General features: G+C 43.7%; 1 protein-coding gene across 1 annotated transcript in view; it reads left to right on the forward strand.

The window, feature by feature from the left end:
• Positions 1 to 23,298, forward strand: part of LOC107115680 (zinc finger protein 850-like) — an 84,526-nt gene that overhangs the window by 53,897 nt on the left and 7,331 nt on the right. Inside the window, exons 5-8 of the mRNA XM_015417436.1 lie at positions 540 to 610; positions 1,241 to 1,345; positions 2,427 to 2,548; positions 2,870 to 4,477. Coding sequence (XP_015272922.1) covers positions 540 to 610; positions 1,241 to 1,345; positions 2,427 to 2,548; positions 2,870 to 4,477 — 1,906 coding nt within the window. The remainder of the gene's footprint in view (positions 1 to 539; positions 611 to 1,240; positions 1,346 to 2,426; positions 2,549 to 2,869; positions 4,478 to 23,298) is intronic.

Genomic DNA, 23,298 nt, shown 5'->3' on the forward strand with positions numbered 1-23,298 from the left:
CTGCTGAAAATCTAGACGTGACATCAGAGCCTCAGCAGACGCTCTGGAAACCGCTTGATATTACCCTCGAGTTCTCAGGTGTGCTAACGTCACCTCTGGGTTTTTGGACACATGCAAATGTGATGTATCGTTTCACCTCTTTTCTTCGCCCCCTCTTCTCCCGGAAGCCTGAACTCAAAGGCACATGGGAGGGCCCAGCCAGTGGGAGATTGGCGCTCCTGGGCCTTTGGTCTGATCGAGCAGGGATGCTGCCGCCGTTTAGAGCTGTGGAGTTCACAGGATAAATGTCACATGTTAGAGAACTCTGAAATGTGTTGGCCGTGTTCCTCATCGTCCGCCCCCCGAGGCTCATAGGAACCTGGTGCTTCCCTTCCACCTCTCCTTCAGCTTTACTCAGAAATTGTTACCCATTTTGTTGATTGTAGACAGGGCAAGGTTTCACAGCCCTGGGAAGAGGGTGCATGAAGCAGGATACGCACAAGCAAGGAAATTCGAAGTCTCGGCTCAGACCCTTTCTTCCAACGTTCTCTCCCTCCCAGGCAGCGAAGAGACGGTGTTGAGTCATCATCTTTGTGGAGGAGTGGAAATGGCTGCTGCCCCTGCAGTCCAGGTAAGGGAGATGAGCAGGGGACCGCCTGAGTTCCACCTCCTTTCTCAGGGGAGCTTTTGCTCCTGCAGTGGCTTCTCAGGCATCGGAGCAAGACAGCCCCTCTTCCCCCGCCAACCTCTCCATCCTCCACCCCACCAGGATGCCCGTTTCCTGGGGGCAGTCTTGCCTGGCTTGATCACTGATGACAAAGTCTACTTTTTCTTTCAGTGTCCGTTTTCCTTTGAGGAGGTGGCCGTGTATTTCACCGTGGCCGAGTGGGAACTGCTAGATCCGGACCAAAGAGTGCTCTACTGGGAAGTCATGCTGGAGAACTATGCAAGTGTGGCCTCTCTGGGTAAGGATCTTTCCTAGGTGCCAAAGGTGTGAATTGCTGCCATTGTGATGTTGTGTGAATCAAACTATTGAAGAACAGCATGTCATTGTGGGGCCTGGCCCTGTACTCACCCCCTCTAGATGAGTCCAGGAGTTGAGGTGGTGGTGAAAGCAGCCAACAGACGTGGCTGGTCCAGGGGCCACTGCAGCCACTGCCGTGGCCAGCACGAGAGGCAGGGTGGGTGTCACGGCCTGAGGTGGAGACAGGCAAAGGCCTTGGGTCACTCTTCCTCCCCTTTTCTCTCTCTCTCTCCAAAGAAGGCACGGATGTGCGAGAGACTGCAGTGGAGACGGACGAAGGGCTGGAAAGTTTCTCAAGAGGATCTCAACAGAATATTTCCTTCCTGAGTGAATTGGATGCAAGTGAGTCTGCTCCATCATCATTATGTCAAGGGAATGGGCAAAGAATAGCCATGGCGGATTTCTGCTTCACTTCTTAGCAACTCTTGGCTGGGTAGAATGATAATGCCCTCTGGGTAAGGAGGGAGGGAGGGAGGCCTTTTGGGGCCTGAGTTCTTGGCTATTCTTTCTGGGGCTGAGGTCAGTTGTGGCTCTTTTAGAAGAAGAGGAGATTGGATTTATACCCTGCCCTTCACTATCTGAAGGAGTTTCAGAGCGGCTTACAATCCCCTTCCTTTCCCCTCCCCACAACAGACACCCTGTGAGGTGGGTGGGGCTGAGAGAGCTCTTTTGAGGACTGTCCTTGAGATAACAGGTCTGAAAGAACTTGTGACTGACCCAAGGTCATACCAGCAGCTGCATGTGGAGCAGTGGGGAATCAAACCCGGTTCTCTCAGCTTAGAGTCTGCATTCCTAAGCACTATGCCAAACTGCTCCCTTTAGGGGCTGCACTGTCCTTAAATACTGGATATTCCAGGGAAAGATGGGTTATTTACTTGAGAACAGCTTTGCTGGACGAGTCAGACGCCCATCAGCCTTTTCCTACCCTGGTCTGTTACATGTCTCCAGGCCACCCCTCCCTCCCCCAAAACCTGGTATTCCTGTGGGAGTTCCCTTAGAACTGTGGGGTTCGCTTGCTGAGGTCCTGACTTCTCCCCTGCCCCAGCAGACATGTGTTATTGGAGTCTGAAGACCAGCTCCTCTTCTCTGTCCTCACACCTGGACAGAAATTCTGTACAATCCCAGGACTAGGAATTACGATCACTTTTTAAATTTCATCATCAAAAGACCTGCATGGCAAGGCAATCGGGAAAGGCAGAGAAAGAGATGTTTGCCAGCTTTTCCCTTAAAGTATGCTTGGGGAGTTTTGTGGAGGGGAGGGATGGTCACAATATAGAAAAAGCTGTACTGGAAAGGCTGGCCAGGGACAAGTTGTGACCAGCAGCTCAGGAGATAAAATGCACACCCATTAATCAGGAGTTCCTGATTGGTGGCTTGGCTCCTTGTGTGAGTGGTGATTGGACCTCCCTCTTTATCCCAGCAGGGGACGTTGAGGAGTCAGGCGGGGAATTTCAGGGGTTCTTCCTGGAAAAATCCCAGAATGAACAAGCCAAAGGAAACTTTGGGAATAGAGATGGACCAGAGAGGCAGGAAGAAATCTGTATGGTAAAGAGGCAGCTAAAGGCCATTCCTAGCCAAGAAGGGGACTTCCATGAAATCCCAGTCAGCAGCCGTCTCCAATGGACTCATTCAAGAGTGAAGCCACTTATCTGCTCCAAGAGTGGAATGACGTTCTCCAATAAAAGAAAGGGTAATGTATGTTTTCCAAACCACAATACACTGAAGGCATGGAAGTGTTGTTACTCTGGAAAGTACTTCAAATACAGACCACAACTTCTTGTACGCCAAAAAATACACGCAGCACAGAAGCTTTTTGAATGCTTGGAGTGTGGAAAGAAATTCAGTATGAATTCCAGTTTACAAAAGCACCAAAGAATCCACTCAGCAGGGAAAGTGTTTGAATGCTCAGAGTGTGGAAAGAGATTTAGTCGGAGTGGCATTCTTCAACAGCATGAAAGAATCCACACGGGGGAGAAACCTTTTGAATGCTTGGAGTGTGGAAGGAGATTTAGTCGGAGGGGCAGTCTTCAAGAGCATCAAAGAACTCACAGAGGGGAGAAACCATTTGAATGCTCAGAGTGTGGAAAAAGATTCATTCAGAGTGGCCATCTTCAAAGGCACCAAAGAACCCACACAGGGGAGAAGCCTTTTGAATGCTCAGAGTGTGGAAAGGGATTCAGTCAGAGTGGTAGTCTTCAAGACCATCAAAGAACCCACACAGGGGAGAAACCATTTGAATGCTTGGAGTGCGGAAGGAGATTTAGTCGGAGCGACAGTCTTCAACAGCATCAAAGAATCCACAAAGTGGAGAAAACTTTTGAATGCTCAGAGTGTGGAAGGAGATTCAGTCGGAGTTCCAGTCTACAACTGCACCAAAGAACTCACACAGGGGAGAGACCTTTTGAATGCTCAGAGTGTGGAAGGAGATTCAGTCGGAGTTCCAGTCTACAACTGCACCAAAGAACTCACACAGGGGAGAGACCTTTTGAATGCTCAGAGTGTGGAAGGAGATTCAGTCGGAGTTCCAGTCTACAACTGCACCAAAGAACTCACACAGGGGAGAGACCTTTTGAATGCTCAGAGTGTGGAAGGAGATTCAGTCGGAGTTCCAGTCTACAACTGCACCAAAGAACTCACACAGGGGAGAGACCTTTTGAATGCTCAGAGTGTGGAAGGAGATTCAGTCGGAGTTCCAGTCTACAACTGCACCAAAGAACTCACACAGGGGAGAGACCTTTTGAATGCTCAGAGTGTGGAAGGAGATTCAGTCGGAGTTCCAGTCTACAACTGCACCAAAGAACTCACACAGGGGAGAGACCTTTTGAATGCTCAGAGTGTGGAAGGAGATTCAGTCGGAGTTCCAGTCTACAACTGCACCAAAGAACTCACACAGGGGAGAGACCTTTTGAATGCTCAGAGTGTGGAAGGAGATTCAGTCGGAGTTCCAGTCTACAACTGCACCAAAGAACTCACACAGGGGAGAGACCTTTTGAATGCTCAGAGTGTGGAAGGAGATTCAGTCGGAGTTCCAGTCTACAACTGCACCAAAGAACTCACACAGGGGAGAGACCTTTTGAATGCTCAGAGTGTGGAAGGAGATTCAGTCGGAGTTCCAGTCTACAACTGCACCAAAGAACTCACACAGGGGAGAGACCTTTTGAATGCTCAGAGTGTGGAAGGAGATTCAGTCGGAGTTCCAGTCTACAACTGCACCAAAGAACTCACACAGGGGAGAGACCTTTTGAATGCTCAGAGTGTGGAAGGAGATTCAGTCGGAGTTCCAGTCTACAACTGCACCAAAGAACTCACACAGGGGAGAAACCTTTTGAATGCTCATTATGTGGAAAGAGATTCATTCGAAATACGACTCTTCAACAGCACCAAAGAACTCACACAGGGGAGAAAGCTTTTGAATGCTCAGAATGTGGAAAGAGATTCAGTCAGAATTCCAGTCTTCAAAAACATCAAAGAACCCACACGGGAGAAACCTTTTGAATGCTCAGAGCCAGGGCCCAGCAGAGTAAAAAAAAGGTCACGTGCCCCTGCTTGCTTTTAAGCTCCATTCTCACCACCCTAATAAGGCAAAAGGATTTTCCAAAGGGGGCGTAGCATCGGAACGCTGCCACATGGACGCCTAAATCCGTCGCTCCGTGTCCACCCCGCCTGAATACCCATGCAAACAACCGAAAATCACAACTAAACTACCCCCGCAACAACGATTGACTTGTTAAAGCACTCCGGCTCTGGTGGCGTTCAAAAGGGTGAGTGAAAAAACCTTTAAACAAGCCATTTCCGAAGCCCCGCATTGCAATCGGACTATTTTCAAAATGGCCGCCGATAGCAAAAATAAAAAGAGAGACCCACAGGACGAGCCCATAACACTGAAAATGCTCCAAATAACTTTAAAAAACTCTTTCCAGAACTTTGAAAGCTCAGTTCTAGACAAGTTCAACTCAAAAATTGATACAGCCATACAGCCTTTAACGGAGCAAATAAACCAACTAACAATGGCTTTAGAAACGACAAAAGCGATTGCTGAAACAGCATGTACGCTCGGCACCACCATACAAGCAGAAAATCAAGACATACAAAAAGAACAAGTCTACATGGAAGAATGAATATTGGTTCAGGAAACTGAAGCATGGAAACACCATTTAAAACTAAGGGTTCAAGGAAATCCCAGAAGAAGAAGCAAAGGTTTTAAGTGCTATTCCAACATGGCTGGCTTCACTGATGCATAATGAAGAAGATAATATTCAGTTATCTACAATAAAAATATATAGGCTTGGAATCCCAAACAAGCCCAACAGAAAATATCCAAGAGATATCTTGATTGAACTGGCTGACCTAAAAGAAAAAAAACGCCATTATGAAGGTGGCTCGTGAACTCGGCGCTTTAACGTTCAATGATGTAAAAATCAGCGTCTTTCCAGATTTACCAGCAGAAGCCTTAAAAATACGCCAACAATTGAGAGAAACCACATTGAAACTTAGAGAGCACAAGATTCAATACCAATGGTTATCTTCAGGCCAAATCAGAGTCCAACATCATGGAAAACAATACTTCGCTTCAGACAAAGACAGTGGACTTTATCTATTAAGAGCCTTGCAACTAGAAGAACCCATGGAAACTACAAAACCTTCTTTCAAAAGAAGAATACCATTTGAATTTTCTCCACAAAAAGCCACAAAGATTCCGGTGTTTAATGTGCCAACTGCGGGAGTAAACAACTACAGAAGATAAAATTGACTGCATAAAGTTGCGCAAGTTTTTGCTATCTTTAATTTTAGTTAAAGAACTCAGTAAAGAATTGTTATATATGTGATTGGGAAACAATATTTTGTTTAACAATGGGGAGAAGGGTGGGGGGTTGGAAGGAGAGTCACTAAGGATTGAAGCCTCTAAGTACAGATTAGAGATAGGGATAAACAGAGCACTCTGAGAAAAAGAGTGCAGGGAAGGGAGTTAATTTTTTTTTTTAAAGTTTAGTTTAGATAGGTAGAGAAAAGAAAACAGGGCACAAATTGAACGTACATTACAAGAGTCTATACGCAACTGAAATTTATTTAAATTTTGCAGTTATTTCCTTGTATTGAATATTGTATTGATAAATCCCAACTTTGAGTTTGATAAAATGTCTAAACTGTTGAAAATAATGTCTTGGAACATGCGAGGTTTGAATAATAATATAAAACAAAGACGCATAACTTCTCACATTTTAAGGAATAAACCTGACTGTATATTATTACAGGAAACGCATCTTAAAAGTAAGGTCCACCCAATAGTGAAATCTTAAGAACATAAGAACATAAGAGAAGCCATGTTGGATCAGGCCAATGGCCCATCCAGTCCAACACTCTGTGTCACACAGTGGCCAAAACCCAGGGGCCATCAGGAGGTCCACCAGTGGGGCCAGAACTCCAGAAGCCCTCCCATTCTTGCCCCCCAAACACCAAGAATACAGAGCATCACTGCCCCAGACAAAATGTTCTATCTACACCTTGTGGCTAATAGCTGCTGATGGACCTTTGCTTGGTATAAGGAACAATATATGTCTGTAGGTTCATCCAAATCGAGAGGCACCGCAGTCATCTTAGCAAAAAATTACATTTTGAATTACAGGGAGAACTGATTGACCCAAATGGCAGGTACAACTTTATAAAAGGAAAACTGGAAGGTAAGCAGGTTACCATAGGATCTGTTTATGCTCCAAATGAATCACAACTCACGTTTATAAAAAATACTTTAAGCCTTTTACAAGCATTTCAAGAAGGAGATGTAATAGTGGGGGGGGATTGGAATTACCCCTTAGAGTTTTTCATGGATAAATCTAAACAAAAAATAAAAGTACAAAAGGAAAACAGGAATTCACCTCTCAACTACAACATGTCATTAGATCACATGGCTTATGTGATATTTGGAGAGTCAAAAACCCAAATGAAAGGGATTATACCTTCTTCTTCAAAATTTGATGTCCACACTAATATTGATTTTATTTTAATTTCATACTCACTATTAAATTCTATCAAAATGGTTGACATTGGAATCAAAATATGGTCTGACCATCACCCTAACTACTGTGATATAAACTGGTCAGAAACACAACAAACCACAAAAAAATGGACTTTGAATAAATCTTTATTGTTTAATCCCGAAATAACCAGCCAAATAACAGAAACAATAAAAAAAATTTGGAATGAAAATGATCCACTGGGAACCTCACATCAAAATACATGGGATGCAATGAAGGCAGTTCTTAGGGGTAAACTAATTGCAATTGCTTCTCACCTGAAAAAAGAAAAGAACAAATATTTACAATCAATCCAAAATAATATCAAAAGACTAGAATTGTTGCACAAACAGAACAATTCTAAAAAAATTCTTAAACAATTAATAGCTGAAAGAAAAATACTAGAACAAGAAGCAAATACAAAAATTCAAAAAGATCTCATATTTATTAAACAAAGATATTGGACAAAATCCTCTAAATCCTTAAAATTACTTTCCTGGAAAGTTAAAGACAAAATACAGTCAAGACAAATTCAAGCTCTGCAAAATTTTAACAGAGCATCTTAACAGAGCATCAAGATATAAAAAAGATTTTAGAAAAATATTATAAAACACTTTATGAATCCAAACATATTCACACTGAGAACATTTCATCTTTCATGATGAAACATAACTTATTAAAGAAGATCTCCAAAACGCATAGGGAATATTTAGATAGTACAATAATGCAAGCAGAAATATTAGAAGTTATTAATCAACAAAAAAACAATACTGCAGATGGTCCAGACGGATATCCTCCGGAATTTTATAAAGCTTTTAAATCAATTTTAATAAGACCTTTAGAAGACTTTTGTAATGAAATAATGACATCAGCTAATATTCCAGCTTCTTGGAATCAATCGGAGATGGTCCTATTATTAAAACGAGGAAAAAATGCAACACTTCCTACATCTTATAGACCAATTTCTTTATTAAACTCAGATGGCAAATTATTCACTAAAATTATAGCAAACAGACTTTAAAAAATACTCCCAGAATATATACATTCAGACCAATCTGGTTTTTTGCCTAAGAGAAATATTATTGAAAACATCAGAAGGACCCTGAATATAATTTCACATTGTGAAAACTATTCTGTAGAAGCCTTGCTGATGTCTTTAGATGTCAGCAAGGCTTTTGATAGCATGGAAACAAACTATTTACAAGAAGTGCTAAGAAATATGCAGTTTGGAACAAATTTTCAAAAAGTCATCCAAGCTATATATAAAGAATCCACAACACAAATTAAAGTTAATAATGATTTGTCAAATACCATTTATTTAAAAAGAGGGACGAGACAGGGTTTTCTCCTCTCCCCACTATTATTTATTTTAGCTATTGAACCCTTAGTAGAACATATTAGAAAAAACAAGAAAATACATGGTGTACAGATTGGAAACTTGTCTCATAAAACCAGTCTTTATGCAGATGACATTATTTTATATATTACAAAACCAAAAGACTCGTTGAGGGAAATTTTTACAACGTTAAAACAATTTGAAAACATTTCAGGCCTTAGTTTTAATAATGAAAAAACTATAATTCATCCAATACATATGAAGGAAGATTTAAAAATAACAATAGACAAAGAGTTCCAATTGAAAACACCTACAAAATCGTGGAGGTATTTAGGTATTTATATTCCATTAAGCCAAAATGATTTGGTGAAAGATAATTTTGATAAACTACACTCTGAAATCAAGACAACTTTAAAACAATGGGAATCAAAATCTATATATTGGAATGATAGAAGAAATTTAATTAAAAGTTTTATATTACAAAAATGGCAAGCTGAAATAAACAAATTTTTATGGGCAGGAAAAAAGCCCAGAATAAGAGCTACAACAATGTATAGATTGCCTAGTCGTGGTGGTCTGAACATACCTAATCTTCAATGGATATATGAAGCAATTAACATCAGCACCTTAATAATAAGGGCCAAACTAGAACATCCTCCAATTTGGACTCAGATAGAATTAGAACACTTAGAACCTTGTACCTTATATGAAACATTATGGGACCCAAAAATACTACAAAAATGTAGGCAAACTCAAAACCCATTTTTAAATAACTCGTTAAGAATTTGGTATAAATGGAAATCTGTCTTGGCTCCAGGAATATCGAGTCAATCATCATACATTAGACAAGAATGGTTTACCCCGGGTAAAGATTGGGAATATTATGACAGTTGGCAAAAAGCAGGTATAACAAAACTTTCACATTTTTTTTGAAAAAAATGACATCTTGATGAAAGCTCAACTAGAAGAAAAAGTTAAACATAAGATACATTGGTATAAATATGTTCAAATAAGACACCTTTTGGACTCTCCTCCACTGAAACAAATGAGGAGCCGTGCATTAACACCTTTAGAACAATTTTTGGATAAGGAACCCAAACTATTTCACAATCTCACTTCTTTAATTTACAAACACATAAGCCATAGTAGAGAAGAAAAAAAAATCACACTTTATCAAAAGCAATAGAAAGATTTAAAAATTGATTTGACTGAAGAAGACTGGCAAATAATATGGGAAGGATATAGCAATAAAGCAAAAATTATCCATGTAAATACCCTTATGTCAAAAATTATTATGAGATGGCATATTTCACCAATCAGACTTTCTCGCATAAACAATGAATATAGCCCATTTTGTAAAAAAAAATGTGGCAACAAAGCGGATTACATACACTGTTGGTGGACGTGTGATATTATACAACAGTTTTGGAAAAAAATATTACAAAAAATAAAAGAAATAACTGTAGTAGACTTACCGTTTTCTCCTGAGGTAATATTACTGGAACGTTGGCCGCATCCTAGAAAATATAAAAACAAAGAAGAATTAATAGCAATTTTATTAGCCGCAGCACATCAACTCGTAGCAACAAAATGGTTGGAAAGGAAACCTCCTAATTTAGAACAATGGTATAATAAAATATGGGAAATGTTTGTTATGTATAAACTGACAATAAAAATGTCTAATGCTTCTGAAAAATACCATAAAAAAGTAGTAGCGGTTTGGTACCCTGTTGTAAGTTATATGTTGAGTAAAGACATTATTCCGAACAATCCGCAATATAAAAAAATGATTTACTTTTGATTTATGTAACAAATAACAAAATTGATAGGTTATTTATGTATATTGTTTATATTTGATATTCTGTAAAATTTGAAAAATTGTTAATTAAAAAAAATAAAGGATTTCCGAAAGGAAATAGGAAGTTGGAGAGATAACATCTGAAAGACCAAGGAAATTTCCCAGGGTAGAAGCTTTCACAGGTCTAAGTTCATTTGGTCAGGCAGAAATGAGAACGAAGATCGATCAGACCTAATGGCACCTCTGCATCTTGACTCCATATGGCCCTTTTCGGCAACCCCCTTCCCGCCTTCTGAGTCAGAGAGAATGGACTTTCTGAGAAAGTGAGCGTTAACTCATGAGAACTTAAATCCTGGAAAATTTGCATGTCTTGAATAACTTCCTGGACTTGAATTCTGCTCTGCTTCTACAGACTAACATGGCAACCCACCCGAGAGGGAGAGAGCATGCCTCACCTTTCTAGCCTTCAGACTCCAACAGATAAACTTGAATACCTCCATTAATAGAGGAAAAGCCTCAATCAAACTCACATTCATTTGGATGAAGATACAAAAAGATTTGGAAAGATGGTTCAAACTAAAGTGATCATGGCTGGAAAGAATCCCTGCAGTAAAAATGAATGGTTTGCCGTAATAAATTTTCTGTTTTAGTTGATACCGATTAGTATATGAAGGAGAAGAGATTGGATTTATACACCGCCGTTGACTACCCGAAGGCGTCTCAGAGCGGCTTACAAACTCCTTTCCCTTCCCCTTCCCACAACAGACACCCTGTGAGGTAGGTGTGGCTGAGAGAGCTCTGACAGAAACTGCTCTTTTTCAAGGACAGCTCTTGTCAGAACTACGGCTTGCCCAAGGTCATCCAGCAGGTGCAAGTGGAGGAGTGTGGAATCAAACCCAGTTCTTCCAAATTAGAGTCCGCGCACTTAACCACTACACCAAAGTGTAGACTCTAATGGACTGGCAGAAACAAATAAATACATTTAAATGGAATGGTAAACAACTAAGAATTAGTTTTAAGGTATTACAGAATGAGAAAAAAGAGGAGGCTTAGCAGTACCTAACATTATACCACCAAGCATCTGATTTGGTTAGGATTGGATCAATTAACTCTGAGATACCTTTAGACATCTTCAATTTTAAGATGACTGTCATGTTTTTTGGAGTTCCGTGATATACGTTTTATTGTAAACATTTTTCCTATAGCTTGTATCTCTACAAGTGATACTGTTGCTCTGGTAGACATCTATCGGCTGATTCTGTATATGCATGTGTGTGTGTGTATAAAATGGTGTGTGTCCCTTTTAGAGAGACTTCTTCTGTGTTGGTTCATTGGATACAGCTGTGGAATTAAGGACTATTTCTGAGAATTCGTAATCTAGTAACAATACTATACCTACGTTGAAAACACATGAGAGACACATCCTGATTTCGGAGGTGAAAGGAGGATCCTTTTGGAGAAGTTTGGAGCTTAATGAACTCTGTACTAACGGATTATCCTCTTTTGGATATTAGAATAATTACGGGAGACTTTGTGTTTGAATATTTTTTATGGACTTATTTCTGTGTTGAATTGTTTGCATGAAGTATTACAGCAGGGGTGTCAAACCTAAGGCCCACAGGCCGGAAGCGGCCCGCCCATGGCTTTAATCGGGCCCACAGCTCTTTTCTTACCCCCTTGTCCTCACTGTTTGAAGCTTGAGGCTGCTGAAGTTCCCAGCTCCCTCTGTCTTGTCTTTGTCTGCTTTGGCAGGAAGCTCTACTGGGCTTGCTAAGTCACAAAGAAAATATGGAATGGATTTTTCCTTTAAGGTCTCTGAACCCAGATAGACTACTCTGGGACTGTTTCCAGCATTAGAAACAGTGCTCTGGGATCAGAATGACAGCCTCCAGAATAGAATGACGGTCCCTAGCAATAGAATCTGTATTCTGGGACTGAAATGACAGGATGCAGGGTGGAATGACAGCCCCTGAGAGTAGCAGCTGCATTCTGGAAATGGAATTCCACTCTGGGGGCCCTCATTCCAGTCCCAGAACCCTTCTGCTACTCCAAGGGACTGTCATTTCATTCTGGTGGCTGTAATTGCAGTTCCAGAGTAGTCTCTCTGGGCCCAGAGATCTTAATGGGAAATCCACTCTGCATTTTCATTGCAACTTGGTGCTGCAGTGTATTTCAGTGGAGTGGAGCTCAAGTAGTTTAACTTTCCAGTGTCTGTATTGTTGAAGCTGTTGCTTGCTGGAGTTGTCTCCTTGCAAATACAGGGTTGATATTTTGAACCAGCTTGTCTCTGCTGAATGGACCTGAGACTGGGTGCCTGAGTGAGTACTCTAACCTGGGAACCCACAGCCAAAGGGGGACATTACACTGGAGAGCAACTGCCACACTGCGTATACCTGGGGGGGAGGGGAGAAGCTTGCAATGCCCAGCCATTTTATGTTTCTAAAAAAAAGGGGGGGGGAAGACTAGTGTCACAGAAGTCCCAAATATACAAATTCCACTAGTAGAAAATACCATCAAAAATTGCCAAACAATATTAATTATATTAAACAATTATAAAGTTGGTGGTATCACAACAACATGAGTGCATATACTGTAACTATAAGAAGGCATAAGATACAGTATTTCTTCCTTTGTAGATAAGACATCAATGTAGATAAGGGGGAAAGCCGACAGGAGATGAAAAGTCTCTGGTTCGGGTTGGCTCATCTCAGAGAGATGAGGGGGTACCTGTTGCATTTCTACAGGGAGGTGGGTTGAAATTGTCCACTGAGACCGTGGCTAGTGACATGGACTGCCTGACAAGGTCTCGAGATAGCAAGAGGAAGGTGGCAGGCTTAACCAGTATGGGAAATTACAGCTGTTTCTATACAAATGCTAGAAGTGTCCGAGGTAAAATCGGGGAGTTGGAGTGCTTGGTGTCAGAGGGAAAAATAGACATTGTGGGTATTTCAGAAACTTGGTGGGATGAGGAAAATCAGTGGGATATGGTGATTCCCGGTTATATATTATATCGGAAGGATAGGGGGGGAAGGGTTGGAGGTGGGGTGGCTCTGTATGTCAGAGAGGGTATAAAGTCCAGAAAGATCGAGAGGCTAAGAGAATTGGATTCGCTTCTTGAAGTTCTGTGGGTTGAAATAGGGGGGCCAAAAGGAAACTTAACATTGGGAGTTTGTTATCGCCCACCGGATCAAAAGATAGAGGAAGTTTATAAAATGATGAATGAATTAAAGATAGCAGCTAGACAAAAACACTGTGTCATAATAGGTGATTTTAACTACCCACACATTGATTGGGTCAATATGTGTTCTAGTCGAGAGAAAGAGATTGAGTTTCTAGACACTCTAAATGACTGTGCTATGGAGCAGATGGTCATGGAACCTACCAGGGGAGAGGCGATCCTTGATTTGGTCCTAAGTAACACTCAAGACCTGGTGAGAGATGTAAAAGTGATTGCACCGCTTGGGAACAGTGATCATAATGTTGTTGAGTTCAACATTTGTACAAATAGGGAATTGGCCAAAAAGACTCACACAACCACTTTTAACTTTAAAAGGGGTAATTTTTCTGATATGAGGGGACATGTGGGGAGGAAACTGAAGGGAAAAGTAGAAAGGGTCAAAACCATTGGGGAAGCTTGGAAACTGTTTAAAACTACAATTCTAGAAGCTCAAATAAAATATATTCCGCAGGTTAGGAAAGGCACAAACAGGTATAAGAAAAAGCCTACATGGTTAACAAACAAAGTAATGGAAGCTGTAAAAGGTAAAAAGGATTCCTTTAAGCGGTGGAAAGCTAGTCACAGTGAGGCTGATAAAACAGAACACAGGCTATGGCAAATAAAATGCAAGTCTGTGGTCAGGCATGCAAAAAGGGAATATGAGGAGCATATAGCAAAAAATGTAAAGACCAACAATAAAACTTTCTTCAAATACATTAGAAACAGGAAACCAGCCAGGGAGGCAGTGGGGCCCTTGGATGACCAAGGGGTAAAAGGAGTACTGAAGGATGATAGGGAAATGGCTGAGAAGCTAAATGCATTTTTTGCCTCCGTCTTCACTGTGGAAGATGAGAGGTGCTTGCCCACTCCAGAGCCGCTGAGTTCGGGAGGGGTGTTGAAAGACCTGAGTCAGATTGAGGTGACGAGAGAGGAGGTCCTAAAACTGATAAACAACTTAAAAACTGATAAATCACCAGGCCCAGATGGCATACATCCAAGAGTTCTGAAAGAACTCAATTGTGAACTTGTGGATCTCCTGACAAAAATATGTAATCTCTCCTTAAAATCAGCCTCCATTCCTGAGGACTGGAAGGTAGCTAATGTCACTCCCATCTTTAAAAAGGGTTCCAGAGGAGATCCGGGAAATTACAGGCCTGTCAGTCTGACGTCGATACCGGGTAAATTGGTGGAAACCATTATTAAGGAAAGAATTAGTAGGCACATAGATGAACAAAACCTATTGAGGCAGACTCAACATGGGTTCTGTAAGGGAAGATCTTGTCTCACTAACCTGTTAATGTTCTTTGAGGGGGTGAACAAACATGTGGACAAGGGGGATCCAATAGATATTGTTTACCTTGACTTCCAGAAAGCTTTTGATAAAGTTCCTCATCAAAGGCTCCTAAGCAAGCTCAAAAATCATGGGATAAAAGGACAAGTCCTTTTATGGATCAAAAACTGGCTAATTAATAGAAAACAGAGAGTGAGTATAAATGGGCAGTTCTCCCAGTGGAGGGGTGTAAGCAGTGGGGTACCACAGGGATCAGTACTTGGTCCACTGCTTTTTAACTTGTTCATTAATGATTTGGAGTTGGGAGTAAGCAGTGAAGTGGCTAAATTTGCGGATGATACGAAGTTGTTCAGGGTGGTGAAAACCAGTGAGGATTGTGAGGCACTCCAAAGGGATCTGTCAAAGTTGGGCGAGTGGGCGTCAACATGGCAAATGGGGTTCAATGTGGCCAAGTGCAAGGTGATGCACATTGGAGCCAAAAATCCTAACTATAAATACACGTTGATGGGGTCTGAACTGGCAGAGACAGATCAAGAGAGAGATCTTGGAGTTGTAGTAGATAACTCACTGAAAATGTCGAGACAGTGTGTGACTGCAATAAAGAAGGCCAATGCTATGCTGGGGATTATTAGGAAGGGTATTGTAAACAGATCAGCCAATATCATAATGCCGCTATATAAATCAATGGTGCGACCTCATCTGGAATACTGTGTGCAATTCTGGTCACCACACCTTAAAAAGGATATTATAGCTTTGGAAAAAGTGCAGAAAAGAGCAACTCGAATGATAAAAGGGTTGGAACACTTTCCCTATGAGGAACGGTTAAGGCGCTTAGGGCTCTTTAGCTTGGAGAAACGACGACTGAGGGGTGACATGATTGAGGTTTATAAGATTATGCATGGGAAAGAGCAGGTAGAGAAAGAGGTACTTTTCTCCCTTTCTCACAATACAAGAACCCGTGGGCACTCCATGAAATTGCTGAGCGGTCGGGTTAGAACGGATAAAAGGAAGTACTTCTTCACCCAAAGAGTGATTAACACTTGGAATTCACTGCCACAGGAAGTGGTGGCAGCTACAAGCATGGACGGCTTCAAAAGGGAATTAGATAAGCATATGGAGCAGAGGTCCATCAGTGGCTATTAGCCACAAGGTATAGATAGGGACTCTGGGGCAAGTGATGCTCTGTCATCTTGGTGCTTGGGGGGGGTCAACAGTGGGAGGGCTTCTAATGTCCTGGCCCCACTGGTGGACCTCCTGATGGCACTGGTATTTCTGGCCACTGTGGGATACAGAGTGTTGGACTGGATGGGCCTTTGGCCTGATCCAACATTGGCTTCTTTTATGTTCTTATGTTGAGAGCAGAGGTCCATCAGTGGCTATGAGCCACAAGGTATAGATAGGGACTCTGGGGCAAGTGATGCTCTGTCTTCTTGGTGCTTGGAGGGGGGGCAACAGTGGGAGGGCTTCTAATGTCCTGGCCCCACTGGTGGACCTCCTGATGGCACTGGTATTTCTGGCCACTGTGGGATACAGAGTGTTGGACTGGATGGGCCTTTGGCTTGATCCAACATTGGCATCTCTTATGTTCTTATGTTCTTATAAGACATAAATGTAAAGACATAATCAGTGTAACTTGATAGGAGGAGTCCACATAGTCATAATATTGTCTAAACAGCCTCTGTAAAGATACTTAGAAACTGTGTTTCCTTTGACTTCTTCGGTTTGCCGGCTGTGTAAGTGGAACCTAATTTCAGCAGTTTCAACAGTTCCATTTATGTCAGATCCGGCCCTTGTAACAAATGAGTTCGACCTCCCTGTATTAGACTATTGTGTATTTCTTCATATTGATATTGTAATATAGAGACCTGGACCTAGTATATACTTTATTCAGTACAATATTTACACATAGTCTTTGAAAAATCTTTACTTATACTAGTTGTTATTTTGTACATGGTATTGTCATTTCTCTGTAACGTTGTGTGGCCGTGATCCCAGTCTGTTCATTGCTGGGGCTTTGAGGGGGGCTGAATAGCAGGTGTCTTCTAAGAGAGGAGTGGGGAGGGATTTGGGGCTTCTTATTTTATCTTGGTTTTCATTCAGGATGTTTAACTATCTTTCAAAGCCGCCTTGAACGAAGACGAAATGCAGGATATTAATATTTAATAAATAAACACCTAGAGCCTTTGGAAATCCACACATTCTGACACCCTTCTTCAGCTTCTCTGTGAATTGGCTGGCCCGTGGACTGTGCTTTGTGGAAAACAGCTATCAGTGGCTGTTAGATCCAGTGTCGTGGAGTCACTTATGAGTGTCAGCTATCGGTGCCTCCTTTCAGTGGCAGACAGCCTGGCTGTGCTGGGGTTGTTCCCGTACCATTTGCCATCTCAGAAGCCAAAACGATCCTTGATGACTGGAGATTGTGCATGGACTTCAGTTTCCAAAGAGGGGTTCAATTCTGGAGGGAGGCAGAGAACTTCCCTTCAAATGAGTGCCGGAGAGAGACGGCTTTCATTTTTCTCTTCATGCTTGTTCTCTCTTTCCTGCTATTTTTAAATAGAATCTTAAAGACCTCATTACGTCAATTTCTCTTTATACTTCTGTATGGAAAATTAATTCTGGCTAGAACTCTCCCTTTTTTTGGGGGGGGGGAGATTGGCTAGCTAACTGTACAGCTACCAGTGCATGGCCGCCTTAAGCCATGAGCACTGAGATATTCCCCCCAAAAGGAGTACCTCTGTGACACCTGAGAATCGGAACATAAGAACATTAGAGAAGCCAATGTTGGATGAGGCCAGTGGCCCATCCAGTCCAACACTCTGTCACACAGTGGCCAAAAATACCAGGTGCCATCAGGAGGTCCAGAAGAAGAAGAGAAGAGATTGGATTTATACCCCGCCCTTCACTACCCAAGGGAGTCTCAGAGTGGCTTACAAACTCCTTTCCCTTCCCCTCCCCACAACAGACACCCTGTGAGGTGGCTGGGGCTGAGAGAACTCTGACACAAACTGCTCTTTTCCAAGGACAGCTGTGCCAGAGCTTGTGACTGACCCAAGGTCACATCAGCAGGTGCAAGTGGAGGAGTGGGGAATCAAACCCGGTTCTCCCAGGTTAGAGTCTGCACACTTAACCACTACACCAAACTGGCTCTCCAGGTGGGGCCAGGACACTAGAAGCCCTCCCACTGGTGGGGCCAGGACACTAGAAGCCCTCCCACTGTTGCCCCCCTGTTAGCCAAATTGCTCTATTATTTAATGAAGATGGGGAATTATTAATATGCAATTGGCTTATCTATAGGATCTGACCTGTGTATACCAGAGTCAGAATTCCCAAGAACCCAGGAACAGACACAGAAACTGGGTGGCTAAAATAATGATTTCTTTACTAAACATTCTCAAGCATACAAACAATATTCAAACACTCACACACACAATATAGAACTATAAGGAAGCAGAGGTGATTGATAGCTTAAAGAGGGGTGATACAACCTGTCCAGATGTGCAGAGGTCCATGGATTGTGGCCTGAACTCAGAGAGTTTAGGGGTGGACTGCCATTTTGGATTATGGCAGAAAACACACGGTTTGAGGCCATGTGTACGCTGGGATATACCCACTGGAAGACAATGCAGACCAATGGGCGGCCCTAGAGGCCGGTCTCAGTTTAGAACAATAGCTTACCTGGACCAATGATGAGTCCCAGGGGTGTGTGGCATCAGGATGGGCAAGGCCTAGATGTGACCAACGAGCTTCCAAAGAGGCAGGGTCTGGATTTAACAATAGAAGCTAGGTGTTGGGTGGCTAGTAAAATGGATTATCTGACCACTAATGGTCCTGGCCAATTATCTGACCACTAATAAGAACATAAGAGACGCCAATGTTGGATCAGGCCAAAGGCCCATCTAGTCCAACACTCTGTCACACAGTGGCCAAAAATACCAGTTGCCATCAGGAGGTCCACCAGTGGGGCCAGGGCATTAGAAGCCCTCCCACTGTTGGCTATACTTGAGAGCCTTTTCAAAATACCCTGGCCAGGGTATTTTGAAAAGGCTCTCAAGTATAGAGAAAAGATGGGCTAAACATTTGAATGATTGATTGGTTTATCCCAGTGTCCTAAGGGAGAGAGCAGGAAAAACAAGTATTCAGTACAAAGAATTACAGGAGACAGAGTTATTTGCCAAACGGCTTTTGAATAGACTTTAGAAATATAGATACTTTACCTGCTAGAACTCATTGTCATTCCATAAACATAATCTCTGCTGGGTGGAGGGGGAAGACTGGAGGCTTGCTCTGAGGTTGCCTGTCACCTGAAAATGGAGACCCCTTTTCAGAGCTGTGGCTAGCTCTGTGTTTCAGAACCAAGAGTGCCTTCCTTGGCCTGAGGTTTGTGGGTCTCTGGGTCAGGTTAGAAGTGGGGTGCCCTTGCTATTGGGGCTACCCAAAAGTAAAAGGCAGCCCCTCTGGCAACCCCCCCCCCCCAAGCACCAAGAATACAGACCACTGTTGGACCTCTGCTTCAATTCCCTCTTGAAGCCGTCCATTCTTGTAGCTGCCACCACCTCCTGTGGCAGTGAATCCCATGTGTTAAGCACTCTTTGGGTGAAGAAGTACTTCCTTTTATCCGTTCTAACCCGACTGCTCAGCAATTTCATTGAGTGCCCACAAGTTCTTGTATTGTGAGAAAGGGAAAAAAGTCCTTCTTTCTCTCCCTGCTCTATCCCATGCATAATCTTGTAAACCTCAATCATGTCACCCCTCAGTCATCGTTTCTCCAAGCTAAAGAGCTCCAAGCGTTTTAACCTTTCTTCATAGGGAAAGTGTTCCAATCCTTTTATCATTCTAGTTGCCCTTTTCTGCACTTTTTCCAATGCTATATCTTTTTTGAGGTGTGGTGACCAAAACTGTACACAGTATTCCAAATACTGGCTGATTTGTTTTCAATTCCCTTCCTAATAATATCCAGCATAGCATTGGCCTTTTTTAAAATTGTGGTTGCACACTGTCTTGACATTTTCAGTGACTTATCTACCAAGACTCCAAGGTCTCTCTCTTGGTCAGTCTCTGCCTGTTTGGACCCGATCAACATGTATTTATAGTAAGGATTTTTGGCCCCAATGTGCATCACTTTGCACTTGGCCACATGGAACCCCATTTGCCACATTGCTGCCCACTCGACCATCCTCAACAGATCCCTTTGGAGTGCCTCACAATCCTCCCTGGTTCTCACCGCCCTAAACAATTTCGTGTCATCTGCAAATTTAGCCACTTCACTGCTTACTCCCAACTCCAAATCATTAAAGAACAAGTTAAAAAGCATCGGACCCAGTACTAATCCCTGCGGTACCCCACTGCTTACCACCCTCCACTGAGAAAATTGTGCATTTCTACTCACTCTCTGTTTCCTATTAATTAGCCAGGTTTTGATCCACAAGAGGTCCTTTTATCCTGTGAATATTGAGCTTACTTAGGAGCCTTTGATGAGGAACTTTATCAAAAGAAGAGGAAGAGATTGGATTTATACCCCGCCCTTCACCACCCAAAGGTGTCTCAGAGTGGCTTACAAACTCCTTTCCCTTCCCTCCCCACAACAGACACCCTGTGAGGTAGGTGGGGCTGAGAGAGCTCTTGACAGAAACTGCTCTTTTTCAAGAACAGCTGTGCCAGAGTTATGGCTTGCCCAAGGTCATCCAGCCAGGTGCAAGTGGAGGAGTGGGGAATCAAACCCGGTTCTCCCGGATTAGAGTCCGTGCACTAACCACTACACCAAACTGGCTCTCTTTCTGGAAGTCAAGGTAAACAACAGCAAAATGAAGAGCATGAACAGGTACATTTGGTTGCCCCTTTGAAAGTATACCACACTATTTTAAGTAACAGCAAAATGAAGAGCATGAACAGGTACATTTCTTGCCAGTGTTCTCTCTCAGCTGCAAACAGGGCAAAAGGAAATTTTAAAAGGCCTCTGATCTGCATCTCCCCTCCCAAAACTTGTCCGTGCAGATGGGCTTACCATTTAAAAACGAAGTGGAAACTGAAAGAAGAGAAGTGGCTGAAGCAGCCCCCCTCCCTTCACTACCATGGAAAAAACTTCTCTTCCTGTGGCAAGGAATGTTATCAAATCTCTTTCCCCGCTGAAATAAAGGCAGCTAAAGTTCCTAAAGACCAGCATTTGACAACGGACCTCCCTGTTGGGAGAAGGGGGATGTTTTCCAATCCCATTGTCCATCACAGTAATCAGGGAAGGAGGGAGGGCACTGAACCCCATCAGGGAGGGGCCGTGGTGGCTGAGTGGCAGAGCACCTGCTGGGCATGCGGAAGATGCCAGATTCAATCCCTGGCAGGGGGAGGTGATGTGGAAGGGGCCCTCCCTCAATCCCTGGCACCCGGGAGAGCCTCTGCCAGTCCGAGCTGACAATACTGACCTAGACGGACCCAGAGCCTGATTCCGGAGGAGGAGGAGGCAGCTTCTGCATAAAACACTCAGGAGACGATTGAGAGGAATGTAAAATATTAAAATGCAGAATTTGCTGCCAGAGGATGTAGTGATGGCCACAGGCGTAGACGCCTTTCAAAGAGGACTAGATGGATTCATGGAGGATAAGTCTGTCCATGGCTACTAGCCCTGCTGACTGAGGGGAACCTCCACATGCAGAGGCACTGATCCTCCGAATCCCAGAGCCAGGAGGCAACCTCAGGGGAAGGTCTCAGCCTCCCTGCCCTGTTGTTGGCCCTCCAGAAGAACTGGTTGGTTACTGTGTGAGAACAAATGCAGGGCCGAAAGCTAAAATGAAATAAGAATTAATTGCACATAAAAGACATGTATTTATTACAAAGATGTTAAAAGCATATGTCCAAGAGAAGACAATAAGTCACCTAATGTGTTGCGATCAATACTCCCTCTAAGCTGCGGAGTCTTGTGAGCAAAAATTCTGCTTTGTGAGCTACTGGCACTAAAGCTGTGAGCAAACGATTTGGCTACTTCATAAATTATTAGTTTGCTCTGGAGCCATCCCTTCCTGAGCTGAGACAAAAATGTGTGAGCCGGAGGCTAAAAAACTGTGAGCTGGCTCGCACTAACTCAGCTTAGAGGGAACACTGGTTGCGACCCAATTGGGCCTTCTTCAGAGGGGTCATGGGGGGGGTACTAAAGGATGCTGGGGGTCCCTTCCAAGTCTCTGATTCTAAGGTACAAATAGGCTCCTATTAAAATCAAAAGACAGTACATAAGTAGATATAGGAGCAAAACAGGAGTGCTGTTAAGGGAGAAAACAATAGTATTTCGAAAACTATTTAAAATGCTGTGTCTGATAATGATCTATATTATTGAAGAAGCCAAATGTATTGCACTTGCTCCAAAGAAGAAATCAAAAGACACAAGAAAAGTATTTCACGTGAGGCCTCCCGGGATCCAGCCTTGTGTGTCAAATGAAGATGCACACGAGTTGAAGGATGTTGCTCTTGTGTGTCTAGAAGTAAACAATACGGGGAAAGTTTTCTAATATTGACTTGTGCCACAATGTAAAATAAACTCAGTTTAACAGAGTACAATTTTGGTCACCTCTGAACGCCTGGTCTTGAAAACTCTGGGGTGGCTATGGGGCAGCTGCGACTTGATGGCCCCGCCCACCCCCACAGAATATGGGGAGCAAAGGAGGAAGAAGAGCGGGATTTCAAGCGGAGGCCTTGTGCTTCCTTCATGCGCTTTGGGAAGTCTCGTGTCAGGGCGGAAAGTGTTTGTGGATTCTCACCTTGTTCCGGGTCTCCCTCCCAGGCAGTGGAACAGCATCAGTGCCACATATCCTGGACTTGGACCTTCCTTGGGGTGGTGCTGAAGGATGCTCAGCTCAGGGGAGGACCCCCCTCCGGGAGGGATGCGGGAAAGAACTCAGGAGGCCCCTGCTCTGTGTGGGGTTGCCAGTTCCAGGTTGGGAAACTCCTGGACATTTGGGGGTGGGGCCTGGGTTTTGAGAAGGGGGAGCCCTCCGTGGGTTATCATGCCAGGGGGAGTCAACTCCCCAAAGCTGCCACTTTCCCCCCAGGAGAATCGATCCGGTTGCCATTCCAGGAGATCCCACCTGGAGATTTGCAATTCTGTCTTTCTGGCTCTTCTCTGCCCCGCAGCTTCTGGTGCGGAAAGACCCCCCAGCCGGCCGGCCCCTGGGGAGGCTGCGGAGTCCACTCGGTCTCCCGCCCTGTGCAGAGGAGGCCTCTCCCTGTTGCACTTTATCTTGACTGACCAGTTACGGATCAGCAGAGAGCAGCTGCGGGAAAGGTGGGGAGGGCCGGTTTTTATTGCTGGCATTTCTTTGGCGTTCCTTGCGGTCAGCCTTTCTCGCAGGGACTCAGCCCAAGGCGGGTGCTGCAGGGCGAGTCGGAACCCTCCCCTGATTCAAGAGAGGAGAGATCCAAGGAGCAAGGCGGGGGGAGTGGGGGGGGACTCCGGGAGGGCGGCCCAGGTGGGCAGGATTACTCCCGAGGAGTCCCGCTGAGCCGCAGAGGGCGTCGCTGGACGGAGGCAGCCTGGCTGGAGACCGGTCCGTCCCTCTCGGTCTGGGAGCGGGAAGGATTTTAATGTGTGTCCAGCACTGCGAGGGTTAAAGGGAAGACGCTGCTTCCTAGAGGCCGAGCAAGGCGGTGGGGGGGGGGGGAGG

The sequence above is a fragment of the Gekko japonicus genome, unplaced genomic scaffold (assembly GCF_001447785.1).
Source record: "Gekko japonicus isolate JY-2015 unplaced genomic scaffold, Gekko_japonicus_V1.1 scaffold2712, whole genome shotgun sequence".
NCBI classification, from domain to species: domain Eukaryota; kingdom Metazoa; phylum Chordata; class Lepidosauria; order Squamata; family Gekkonidae; genus Gekko; species Gekko japonicus.